This window comes from Eleutherodactylus coqui, chromosome 8 (genome assembly GCF_035609145.1).
Source record: "Eleutherodactylus coqui strain aEleCoq1 chromosome 8, aEleCoq1.hap1, whole genome shotgun sequence".
Lineage (NCBI taxonomy): Eukaryota > Metazoa > Chordata > Amphibia > Anura > Eleutherodactylidae > Eleutherodactylus > Eleutherodactylus coqui.
Window position 1 is genome coordinate 138,834,244 of NC_089844.1, and position 13,593 is coordinate 138,847,836.

At 42.5% G+C, this 13,593-nt stretch overlaps 1 protein-coding gene across 4 annotated transcripts in view; it reads left to right on the forward strand.

Annotated features, from left to right (window-relative positions):
• ARHGAP17 (Rho GTPase activating protein 17) overlaps nucleotides 1–11,659 on the forward strand; it is a 131,460-nt gene extending 119,801 nt beyond the window's left edge. Inside the window, exons 19-22 of one of the 4 annotated variants that reach the window (XR_010786414.1) lie at nucleotides 83–670; nucleotides 4,065–4,088; nucleotides 6,371–6,419; nucleotides 8,615–8,747. Coding sequence is in view for 3 of the 4 variants with exons in the window: in XM_066576546.1 (XP_066432643.1) it covers nucleotides 83–670; nucleotides 8,615–8,727 (701 nt within the window). In the remaining variant the exon portion in view is untranslated. Of the gene's footprint in view, nucleotides 1–82; nucleotides 671–4,064; nucleotides 4,561–6,370; nucleotides 6,420–8,614 lie in introns of those variants that run through there. The other 3 variants (XM_066576548.1, XM_066576546.1, XM_066576547.1) reach the window with 3 other exon arrangements.
• The last annotated feature ends 1,934 nt before the right edge of the window (nucleotides 11,660–13,593 follow it).

Genomic DNA, 13,593 nt, shown 5'->3' on the forward strand with positions numbered 1-13,593 from the left:
TAAACTCCTTTTTTTCAATAAGCCGTTATTCTAACAAGTGCAACTAAGTGAAGGTTCTTTTTTTTTTATTTATTTTTTTTAGTTACCAAGAAACCTGCTCCAGCACCCCCGAAGCCAGCAAACCCCCCTCCAGTGCAACCTGCAAATCAGAACCTGCCTATGGCAGCTAATACTCCTCCTTCAGTCTCACCCAAACCATCCAATCACAGTCCAGTACCCCCAAGCACTACAAGCAACCAAGTAGGAACGGTGGCTCCTTCTGCACCTACATTTGGCACCTTACCACGCAGACATTCAGGCAGCCAGCCCATAATCCAGGCTCCTAATCACCCACCCCCACAACCACCTACCCAGCCAACACCTCAGCCTAAACCCAATGCTCAGCCTACAGGTGCAACACCTACAGTACCTAACACAGAGCAGTCCTCCAGTCCTTCACAGTCTCCAACACCCCCAGATACTCCTCCTCCTCTTTCTGACCACCCAAGTTCCCACTCTGCTCTCCCTGATGCCACACTGACATTTGCCCAGCAAAACACCGGAACACTTACCCGGCAGCGCCCAGTTCCTAAACCCCGTGTTCGACCCACAGTCCCTCCTCCACCCCAGCCCCCTGCTTCTCAACAGTCTGTAGAAGCTCAGCCTGGATCTGCATCAAAAGTTATCACTGGTGAGTACAGGGGGCGTTTGTACCCCACATAATGGTTGCATTGTGTATGTGTAGATATATAGTGTGTGTGTGTGTGTGTGTGTGTGTGTGTGTGTGTGTGTGTGTGTGTATCTCTCTGATTGTGTGTATACGATATAAAATTTAGCTCTGCGTTTGCCTATTACTGTGCTTTAATACAAGCTACTCAGTAGTGTTACCATATGTCAGGCCGCTTTCTTAAAGTCAAAGGCATTTTGGACAAGAGGGCGGTACTTAATATTCTACTGCAGCAGAGGGGGGAGGCGGCTGCTGCAGCCAGTTATCTTACAGCCAGACACAGGACAGTGTGGGAGGGGGTCACAGGTGAGCTCCTGGGTCACACACAATATTTCTGTGTCTCCATTTTATAATATAGAACCAAATAGGATCAATGATGCAATTTTTTTTTTGTGCGTTCTCTGCTTATTGTGATTTTACAGAAAATAGGTCTTTTAAGTATAGCACCTTGATACAAATCGTAATAGTGGATGAAAAAACGTGAAATTGACTCACCTGGTGCTAAGCAGGTCTCCTAATAAAGGAGATGCCCGCTTGCAGCGGAGGTACTGGTGGGCTTAAAAAGCTTTCTTTAGAGGTCTGCAGTGATCCATGTAACATTGACAGCTGCATTCAGAGAAAACCAAGTTTATATACAAAATTGGAAAGTTTCAATCACAAAATAAACTGAACCTTCCTGCGCTCGTGTGTTGGTCCTCGTATCAGTAAAAAAGGAAAATCCAAGATCCAGTCCAAAAGTTTTATTTTTCAATTTAAAAAGGTCCAAGTTCAATCATCATAAAATAACAGTGATTCTGCCACAACTAGTATACGCCGAAACGTGTTACACTGCGTTCATAACGACCTTATCAAGCATAAAACCTTTTCATAAAGTGTCCTGCTATATATAATGATACATACCATGTGTCTGAGAGCAGCCCCCTGTCCTACATTTGCTGCAGCTATTTAGCTAGCAGAGTGTCTTAATCCTTAGAGCGCACGCTCCCCGGCTCTCAGAACGCATATGTGTTCCATTGTGATGCCATACGAACATAACGTATAGACGTCACATGCCTACGGCCAGGAGTTGGTTTCGTGAAATCCAGGACTACAAAGGTCTAAAGAGCGCATGTTCCCTGACTCGTGGAACGCTATGCGTTCTATTACAACGTCTGGCATATGCGGCGTCATGACGTAACTACTATGTCCCATTTTTGTAATGTACGTCAGGCCCGAGACTGAGCGGTTGGAGAGTGCATGCTCCCAGGTTAATGGAGCGCTATACGCTCTCCTACAGTACTGGATCCCAATAATATACCTCATCTCTACAGATTATCCCAATAACCGGTAGAGGGGAGACCCATCCCATTATAAGGTGTCCCCTACCCCAGTTTTTCTGTGATCTTGGTGGGCAATAGTATTAATAATTTTGCCATAGGGTTCTACTCTAATCCTCTAATGATTTATAAAAGGTTATCAAGATGGGAAACTAATGTTACAACTATTGTTACATAATACATTCACAAACAATCAACAAATGCAAGGAATCAGAAATACTGTCATAAAAACTTAATTTAATCATAAAAACACTCAGCAGCTTGCTTCACCCAGCTAGAAGAACAAATATAAAAGGTGTTTCGTTTTTGTTTGTTTTAACCATACTAATATTTTATCTAAAATTTCGTTAGGCCTTTTGGAGCCAACGTGTCCATTCTGTTAATCCAAAACATTTCCCTTGCTCACCAGTTGGGAGAATGATTTTGAAATAATACACTCCAAAAGGGTAACACTCAGTTGCGTGTGATCTTTGGCGTTTCTCCAAAAAATGGCAAAAAACGCAGTGTTTTGTATAACCTGCGGAGGTATTGAACCTATGCCGGTTCTAAGGGCATTACTTGTTTGCTCTATATATTGTAACCCACAAGGGCATTCTATCAAATACAAAAACCGAGCTACAATTCAAAAACGGCTTGATTTTCATTGTTCTCAGTTTATAAAAATCTCCTTTTTTCCCTTGTATTATTGGACAGCGTTTCTTATTACACCTAAATATCACGGTCAATGGTTCCTTTGGAGAAAAATCCCCTACATTCATTTTAAAAAAAATTGCTCATTCTTTTTTTTTTTTTTTTTTTTTTTTTTAATTCCCTCACTTTGTGTTGGGAGTTGTATTTTGTAATACCGTAAGTGTTTTCTTATTAAAATCATTCTCTTTTCCTACTTATCCGATCTGGGACGATCTCTGTTTCGTACAACATGGGTTCAGCAAGTGCTTTCTCATAAGCGGAATTAATCAAAGTAGATGGATATCCCTTTACAATAAAACAATTTATTAACATCAGGGCCTGTTCTTTGTCTCTATAGAGGAACAGTTTCTTCTGACTCATTTAAACTGTCTAAAAGGGATATTTGTAATAGTTGTTCAAACTTTTCGAGCTGCCACAAAGAGTTGGAAGACAATCTGTATGCTTAAAATGTGTCTCCGTATGTACTGCCCCCTCAGCAGAGGGCAGTTCTAAATCTAAGACGACAACTTCAGATGAACTTACATTACTTACAAACTCAAGGATGAAGTCATTAGGGTTGATCTGGGTTATAAATAATTTAAGATCCTCCATCCCACCTCCCAAATCAGTAAAATGTCATCAATGAAGCGTTTATAAAAAAAAAAAACAAGGACTGGATCTTGGATTTTCCTCCTCTACTGATACAAGGTCCACCATACGAGCGCAGGAAGGTTCGGTTTATTTCTTATTGTGCCTTTAAGACACTTCTGTAAAAATTTATACAGGTTTTTTTTGGTCTAGTGAAGAGCCAGAGGGGGCGGAGCATGACTGAAAGAATCCCTATGCTCTACCCCTTAGGCCTTGCGCTCCATCACACAGGTTACGTTTTGCATATATGTTTCTTAAATTTATTGGCTAGAGGGAACTTTAAAGCAACCCTCTGGGTCTGGACAAACACAGATGGCTGTGCCAATTCCTCTGACAACCATGCAGAAAGTCAACTTGTAAAGTATGTGAAACCGTAAGAAAGGGCATCAACACTTTAGGGAAATGAGGTGTTACACTGCACTCGTTAGAATGGAAGAGCAAGCAGTCCTCCACTGATAAAGGGAGTCCTACTAGGGAAGCACCTGTCTTTCCTATGACCTAACCTTATGGAAAGGGGATTTCTACAATGACTTGAACAGGCTTTTTGCCCCATTCCCACGATATATTAGAAATTGCTTCGGTTTGCACTGGCTGATGTTGGCTATCACTGGCTCTTGCTTTCAGCTTGACACAAAAAAAGGGTAATATAAAAGAGGGACTTGGGGTGCCCATGGGCTGTTGTGTGCAGCGCTTCCTAATAGTTCTGTCTATGGTGCCTTCAACAGGTTGGGAAAATTACCGGTATTAAGGTTTGTACCCTGCTGACACCATGCACCGCCTCTGTGTTGTGTTGATGGCTTTTTGCCTTGTGCATATTTTATGTTCATTTCACCCCATTTCATCCCCAATATTATTCAACCCACACTCCTGCACCCCCAACACCTAAATCCGCACCTTATCACCACTGTGCGCACACAAGGAATCACTGTGGTCTGTTCTGTTTAATTTCCTCCCCACACCCCCACATTGTAACGGTTTACCCAAAGATGACATAATTAGGTGATTGATAAGAAACTGCGTAACGAGGCACGCGTTTATAGAATGTTCCATCTCTCGTTCCCCTAAATATTATGCAGTATTGCAGAGATCTCGGGATTCCCCTAAATTATAGCATCCCCTATACATGCGTGGAGTAGTGTCCTGAGAACCGCACAATACATTCCCAGTAACTAACGATGTTGCATGGCTGCTGCAGGCCGATATGTAGCAATTAGGTTGTGGTTAATGTTTGCTAGAAGTAGGTTTTAGTGATGTGCGACCCTCCAGTTCTGGTCCTAGTACTAGTGTTTGCTTGCATGTAGATGGCTGATTTCTGCATTACCATGCACCTAATGTGACGTGTATATAGCAGCCGGGAGGGGGAGAATGTATGAGGCCCATACCCTGTGGGTTTCTATATTTTATATGCATGTTACCCATTACCCTGCAGTCCCTATAGTATGTGTAGGATAACTGTTCTGCATAATGCTATATATTGTGTGTATATATCGAATTGGTAACAAATGGCTTGTTAGCATACATTACAGCAGTGGTCTCCAACCTGTGACTGTTGCATAACACTTTCCAGCAGTTTTGCTACTTTAAGTGAGGAGGAAATGATACACAAAGTATAGTAGAAAGATGCAGAACTTGATTTGCATAAAATTATGGGAACAAAAGAAAAGAATCTGAGTGTCCGGTATTAGTGAGGAGTCCGGCTGTTGTGTAGACGTTTCGCCTCCCTCTGCGGTCTGGAAATATACAGGACTTTTGGACCTTTTCTCACCACCGCCTTTATTTAAAGACCTGCGTAAGACGTTGGTCCAAACGTCTGTGCAGCATCCAGTACATAAGGTCTTGCGTCAAGGTGGTGACGGCACTTTCCATAGGAAATAGTATCCCACCTTTTATACAGGGAACAGTTCGCTTTCCTGACATGTCTGTTTTTAGGAAATATTTGCAGACCCAATGAAATGGGTGGGGAAAGCTATTTACTAAAGCTGCTTGTTTACTGTGAATGGAGGTTGGCGGCCAGAAGCGATCTCCGGGACGCTCTGCTTCCACGCACTGATCATCATTTAAAGAATGGAAGCACAGGAGTGATAATGCTGGGACGGCTGTCCAGCGCTTCAATCAGATCATGTAGAAGGACCTTTATACAGTCTGACATTGTCACCGCTGGACTGCAGTGTTGCACTCTGCACTCGGTTATTCCTTCTGGAAATGTAGGACTAAGTTTATCCATTTCTGGTGTCACCAGCCGCCTCGTCAATAATATTTAACCAGTTGACAGTGTCCATATCAGTGGTAAGATTGTCAGACTGTGTAGAGGGACACACCCTATTGACTATGCGATAGTGTTAAAAGTTGTCAAAGCTTATTCATACATTTCCAGGAGGAATAACAGAGGATCTAAGCCCACGGTACTCCAAAATTATTTTATGAAGAGTTGAAATCTCTTCTAAAACAGACAATTCTGTACTTATTTTCCTACAGACCTATACCACCTTAGGGAAAATGGCGCATGCTACTCTGAACTGCAACTGGCAGGCCATTTAGAAGTACTGCAGCCTTAAAGGAGGACCTGTCAGCGGTCTTGACTTTTTTTTCGTTTTTACAAAAGACTTCTATTCCCCAAGTAACCATTCCAAGCCCCCTTTTCTTATAACTCTGTTGTGCCATTCTTCTGTAATTCTTCCTGGCAACTTATGACTAAATTGACAATTAGGCCTTACCAGTTGCCGTTACCAGTCCAGTCAGTGCTGGCAGTATTAAACTCTAAGGACACACCCACATGACTAGAGCAATAGAAACTCCCAGTTGCCAGTTAATACATTTTCAGGAGGAATGTCACAAGGCAAGAGGATGATAAATGCTCCAGAATGATTCCATGGGGAATGCAAGTATTTCCTAAGATTGGACATGTTTAGAGTGATGAACCCTTTACACACAGCGAGATGTCAGTGAGGGGCGATGTATTGTCGTGTCCTGATTGTTCCCTGTTGGCATGCGGCTGGATTCTAACTGTAAATAATTTTATCAAACAATTCAGATGTATGAGGTGACATTATCAGTAACATTGAGGTTGGGAAGTGCTGATGGTAAGGAACAAGGCATGTGATTGGCCGAAACACACACGTTACTCACTCTTCACCCCCCAATCATGCTTGGATCTTCATGTATGCTGGGTACTAACAGCGTGTGGCCCTAACCAGGCTTGTGTTACACCAACTAATACAGCATGTGGTCTCCACTTGGGGGCATGGGTGGGGGTTTTGGCTTGCCTCATCCTAGACTCACGCACGTGGAAAATGAAAATGCGCACACAGAGATGTTGGTAAAGGTTTGTAACAACACAAGATTCCAAACAAGAAGCTTATTTACTGTGAGGCTTCTACCAATAAATGTGATTTATTGCACCTCATTAACCCAATCTGGACTATTGCAGGACATATATAAAAACTTTATAATCAGCAATTTAAAGGGGAACTCCAAATACAGAGACTAATTTTTATACCTTTGTCTAATGACAGACTTGCAGTGAGCATAGAGTTTTGGCTAGTACGTATCTGACCAATTGTAGGATCCCCAAGCGTATCAAGACAAAATCAGTTTCCTTAGTGCTGCCCATATGGCTCTCCAACTTTTGCAAAACTGTACCTCCCAACATGTCCTGACAGCTAAGGCACAGCTTGGAGACCAGTACCGTATAGTCACTTTAGTTATCTGAGTGGATTTCCCCTTTGCACAAAAGAACTTCATGTGACCCTTAAGGGCTAAAGTACATCCTGTTTGCACCATCATGTTCATTGGTAGGCTTTTTTTTTTCTTAAATGAGTATTCCCATCCTGGGAACAGGTGTATGCACTGGTTTATTTGAGGGTCAGTTCTCATTACAGCCAGAAGGGGGGTTACTATTGCTCCTAAATGGCTTGTTACCCTTCTAGTTGTTTTACTGTAGCAGACAAACGGCTGTGTGCGGTGGCCTGGGTGGGTACTGCAAGCTGAGTCCCATTCACTTCAATAGAACTGCAGTATTACACCAGGCCACTGTGTAGTGTAGAGAGCTGTCTGCTTCCTGCAACAAAACGGCTAGAAGGGGGACAACCCCTTTAAATTTGCTTACTGTGTAGGTTTTTGGCAACAATAAGCACCTTGCTATTCATATCAGTTAATCACACTTTAGCGGTTTCTAGGTAATGCAACTTATTCTTTGTGTAATAAAGTAGCTTTGGAAAATAATTTGGGTGTAGCAAACTGCAGTGACCCCTTCAGGCTGTGGCGTGTTACTGCACTTTGTTTTGATGGAAAAGTCTGTAAATGCCTTAAAATATAACCTCTATCTCATCTGTAGCCGTATATGTACAGTACAACACCACAGTGCAGTAAATCGGTAGCATCTGCTGTGTGCCTGTGGGAGGGTGCTAGCATCTTACTTCAGATGAGATGTGAAATTCTGCACACCAAACAATAAAAAGTAATTTGCAATTAAAACTCGTCCCTTTGCATCCAAGACCCGGGCATTTTGCATTTACTTTGCTTTCCTGGTTTTGTATGGACTTTGAGGCATTTCGTTTAATTTGCTCTGTTCACATACAAGGCTGCTTTCAAAATTCTGGTTGCCCGTTGTGACAGACAGCCGTTAATACCCACCCAAATAGCTCCGCCTTGTGTATATGGTGTGGCATGAGCTCCCACCATGCACTTCTGTCCAATAACTGGAAACCAGCATTCTGCATTTTGGGGGTTTTCTGCTTTTAGAAACCCCCCACCCCCTTCCCTCTTTAGAGTTCATTGAGGGTCCTGAATTGAGGGATTACCTCTATCTGTTAGTGCAGACAAAAGCTACAAGGATCATTTTTACAATGGCAACTGTGTAATACTTCATCTCTCCTGTTGGAGTGCTGCAGGGAAACTGAATACTTAGCTTTAGTCACACATTACAGCTGGGTGATCCCAGTCGCAGGATGTCCTTGTGATCAGCTTCTCAAAGGGGGGAGGGGTGACCCTTTTAACAAAAAGCATATTCTTAATTGGACAACCCCTTTTAAAGGCATATAGAGATGAAAAGCTCTTATAACTCAAAACCAGTACAAGATGAGTAAAGGAAAGTAATTACAAAATTGCACAATATTTTACGCTGATTGTGAAATATGAATTATCTATATCCACCTCCCCTGGAGCACAAACACCCCCCTCCCCAAACATCCACCAACCCCTACAAGCACGAAGTCTATAGTGTATTGGATGCAATCTAGATGTTTTCCTGTTTCTTGATGTTCGTCTTTCCTTCCAGATCCAGTTACAGGACATCCTCTTGCTGAATCTCTAAGCACGGTTCCTCATATAGATCATCAGCCGCTGCCGGTTGTCCTCCTTGACACAGACGTGGAGAGCACTGCTCTGTAAGAGGCAGAGATGGAGGGGTCTGCACTCCAAGAACACAGGCAGTCCAGCCCCACAGACCCGAGAAGGTCACCATGACAAGACGCAGCAGTGAGAACCTTTGTTCCTCTTCCCCTCGCTTGTTGGGTTTTTTCTACATATGCTTTTGAAGGACTTTCAATGACCTGGTGTGTCTTGCCTTTTGAAGATCTCGATGAGACCGGAGCTTTGTGATGACTTCCGGCTGTCTGTGAGGACTGAGTGGACCAGTCTATATAAATATATATATATATTTCTAGTTTATGCCACTATTAAAATGATGTATTTAGCCGGAGGGGGCAGAAGCCTCTGCAGACATTCCACCGATTTACACTTCCATGCGTTTTCTGTCCTGTTAACTCCTCATACAGCAGGCGCCTTGGATATCGCAGGAAAAAGAATGGAGACCACTCTGCACAGTAATGCACAAGAAGAGTCAGAAAAATTGAGCAAAGCCACAAAAATGTCAAGGGCACAATCTTTTTTTTTTTTTTGGAATATGCTTGCTTTCAGTTACCATCTATAGCATGGAAACTGCTGTACCCCGCACACTCACCTTCTCATCACTGGGGCATTGAGATTGGTGGTAGGAGCCTGTTCATGTACTGCGAAGGGGAACCCATAAAGTTTGTTTCCTAGTTGTGTTTTTTTTTTTACATTTCTGCTCTGCTGCTACAGATATTTTTGCAATTACTTAAAGGACATTAAAGCGGTATTCTGGTGACATTAACTTATTCCCTATCTGCAGGACTGCTGATACCCCCACTGATCACTTTAACAGGGGAGATTGGCAAAATGAATGAATGAGCAGCGTGCAGGCTTGCCTACTGCGCCATTAATTTCAGGGAGCACTTTGGGGATTGCCAGGCCCTTGAACTCTACTATTTTCGACACTCCTGTTGAAAATGCTGCTGTTCCATTCAATTTGCTAGTCTCTTGGGGAACACGGGCCCCCCATTCTGGCTATCAGTGGGGGGTCCCAGCTTTCCTGTGGATAGGGGATAAATTAATCTCAGCAGCTTGACCCTTTTAATATCTTCTGAAAGCAAGACTAATACATTGTGTTATACCTAGTGCATGAGAGGGCAAGGTATGACTCAAGAGAACACAAGACCTCTGTGTCCTGCTCCACCCCATCAGCTTCTGTACAAGGTATAATAGTGTATCAGTTTTGCTAGTGTGTGCCTTTAGTTTAATGTCTGCTGAACTCATTCGTTGGTGGCCCATGAGTCAATATCTCGGATTGCTAGAACCGTTCTCTCCCTTAGGTGCCATCAACTTACTGATATAGATCGTCAAGGGAAGCTGAACAAGCATGATCCAGCAGTGGAGGTCTTGGCTCAGACCACCATCACCAGTTTTACCATTACACAGGACTACTGTCACCCCTTGCCTTCACATAGGCATGATATCTGTTAAGTGAATGGAGGCTGAGAGTGCCAGAGATCTCTTGCAGACGTCCGCCTTCATTCCCTGCAAACAAGAGTCATTCATAGTTTGAGCCGATCTTGGTTACATGGCTGATAGTTGCTGAGATTGTAGGTGAACTAAAAACGAGTGACTCCAACAACTAAGCGATGTGTCACTCGGTACCCTGTCGGTGGCCATATGTTCACGGGATACGATCTCCCAAAATCACGGTTTCCAGCTATTTATTCTGACAGTAATCGCTCCATGTAAAGATACCTTTTGGATGTTTAAAGATGGGCACACCTAATAATAAGCAGAGCATAGACAGGCATGTGTTAACCAGTATACATCAAGCACCGAACATTAACAATATCTGTCAGAAGGGGGAACCTGTATCCTGATGGGTATTTAGAGTCCTGTCCCTTTAATATTTAGTGTGCGTTCAGCCAGATTCCACATACCCATATATACGTATTGTTCGATCTCCAGATTAATTTCTGTACAGAAAGCTGTAATGTCTTTTTGATACTGCTGAAGTTTTCTATAACTCGCCCTGTAAGACTGCACAAAGCTCTGAAATCTCCAGTATATTTACCTTTAACCCTATCCATGCTGCTGTCTGACTAATATATAGATTAGGAAAGCATCCATATTGTCAGTTGTTCACTTTGGTCCATTCAATCCAAAAACATCAGTGAACTTTTATTAAATGGCCCCTTAGTATATGGTTTGGTTCTATACCAAATGTTCCACTGTAGAAGCATTGTCCTGTTCCCATTATGTGTGTAGGAAGTAAGCTGTGTTGCATTTTGTCAGATTGCAGTATTCCCCGTCCCTCGCAGTGTTATGGTGCTTTTCCCCTCCCCTACTGACATGAGTGGTGGAAGTAAAGTCACTCTTTTGACAGCTTTAGTTTAACATAGATTCCAATCTATAGGGGTCAGAGGGGTCTGTTACTCTAGTCCAAAGCTCCAAATCCACCGCCTGCCTTCACATAGCCGTATAGACACATAAGATTTTGACTGCCACCAGTTGGTAGAGCCTACGATTTATGCATTACCCTGCACCTAATGTGATGTGTGTATAGCAGCGGGAGGGGGAGAATGTATGAGGCCCCTACCCTGTGGCTTTCCATATTTTATGGAATTTGCGTATGAGGTATGCGCCCATGGCTGTAGACTGTTTGGGGTTTTTTTGTGATTATTTCTTTGTCCCAAATTTTGTCCATGGATTCACTCTATGTAAACAAATACCGGAGTAGCCGTGGTCCCCAAAAGTCAACACACAGAATATTGTAGACTAAGCTTGATATGACTTGGCCTAATTATCTGCAGAGTCCTCATGGTTCTCCATATAGTTGTAAGTTCATTTCAGTGGACCTTGAGGTCCAGGCATGGCAGCCGTAATACAGCTGTTAAAGGGATGTTTATGACCCAAAAGCTGCCTATACTTAGTCGCGTGGATAATCTTTGCATTGTCTCACTATTAGGCCTCTGAGACACTCTTCCCCCCCCCCCCCCCCCCCGTCAGGCGTGAAAAAAAGTGTGACGCACAGACAACATATGGGGTCTGTTTTATTCAATGAGGTAGCGCACACTGCCAAGTTTTTTTTTTTTTATCCGTGCAGATGTGGTCTGTGTGAAAATACTCATTGCATGCCCCATTGTCCATAACACAAGATGAGAATTAGGAGAGGTCAATGTACAGTACATGAATCGGACAGCATGTGGTGGCCGAGGCAAATTGCACCTGAGCCTCTCGCGTGCAATTCGGGCACATCGTAAATTGCAAGCTGCCTCCTTTTGGGGGTACTGTGCATGCGCTACTGTACATTGGTACCAGCACAGTTCATCCAAATACAAAGACAGCCCATCGCTATTGACATGGCTGCTGATTCCTTACCCCTACCTGAGCCACACAGGCTCATGGATTTGCAATGGCTTTGACAGCAAGGGGACATGATCATACTCTGAATCACCAAAACTGTGCATATTTTAATAGTACGTTGCTTACAAAGTTGATCAATATAACATTAAAGGAATAAAGACTGCTTGGGGGTCTTCGACAATCCCTTTAAGATGGTAATATTACAATTGTCTAAACCAAGAATGTCTTTTGTTTTTTTTTTCCCCAAGTGACTCCATACATGCATCCTGTAATCTTTACTAGCCTGGATACACTTGGAGACAAGTCTAAAACCATAGTGATTTGGCATAACCGTGTTTGAGAATTCGGTTGGTAGGCCATTGGTGTCATGGGTAATGTTACCCTTGGACAGACTTCACTATGACCCCAAGAGATGCATGGGCGAGAAAACAAGTACCAGGTGTTTTCCAGCACCTACCATATCTATGAAGCCACACGTTCACCCTATTGCCACTAGGGGTCCTATAAGTTTGGGTATGTGACTCTTACATATGAGAACATCCCTTTTTGTGCTTGCAAGCAGAATACCAATAGCTTGCTAAGCAGTCTGGTCACCCCCAAAACTCCCCCAGTATGTGCAGATGGACAACAATTTACTGAACACATGTACCTGTAGATTCTGTAGTCATAAACCCCTTACATAGTACCTAATGAGGATTGGTTGGCGAGGGTCAGGATGGTCTTGTCACTGAAAATCTGTAATACATTCATTATAGTACTTGCAGCTGAAGAAGAAAAGGTTCTAAAATTGATGAAAACCAAAACTGGTGGTTATTTTTATTTCATTTTTTTAATGCAGTGCCTTCCACAATCTGCAGGTAGCAATAGAAGCTAGAGGTTACTTCATAGATAAATGACATCTAGATGGCGCTAACACAGCAGTAGTCAATACTGTAATGTAGTCACTGGATTTATGACTGACTTTTTTTTTTACTTTTTGGGGTTCCTCTTGACGTTAATGATTTGTGTTCCATACTGGCACCTTCATCCACTGACATGGGTCCTAAATGTATTACAGGCTCAGCATGGAATTTTTTTTTTTGTTGGTTGAAATACATTTTTTTTTTTTTTTTTTTTTTAAATGTTGCATCAGTTTCTCCATCTATGACATCTGCTCATTGTATACAGTGCCGCCCGTTTTGTTTAGTTCTGCTGTTTCTCTTCGGCCTGGAGGTAGTGCGCAGCGTTTATCACGTACTTTGGATACGGTCGGACAGATATAATGTGATATAAATTATATATTTTTGGCACACGAGGTTTCTGTTTAAATAAATATTCCTGTTTCTAAGGAAATAAAATATGGTTGAGAGGTAAATTCTTTGTCTGGTGATCATTTTTTGAATTTCGCAACACTAATATTAATATATATATATATATATAATATAAATTTATTACACATTTTAACTTGTTTTTAAAAACTGGCTTCTATTTCGTGGAACCTTTTTAAGATCCATCATTACACTCAGTGAATTCAGATTGCTATGTTTTTGTGTTTTCCCTTGAAAAGGTCTCCTC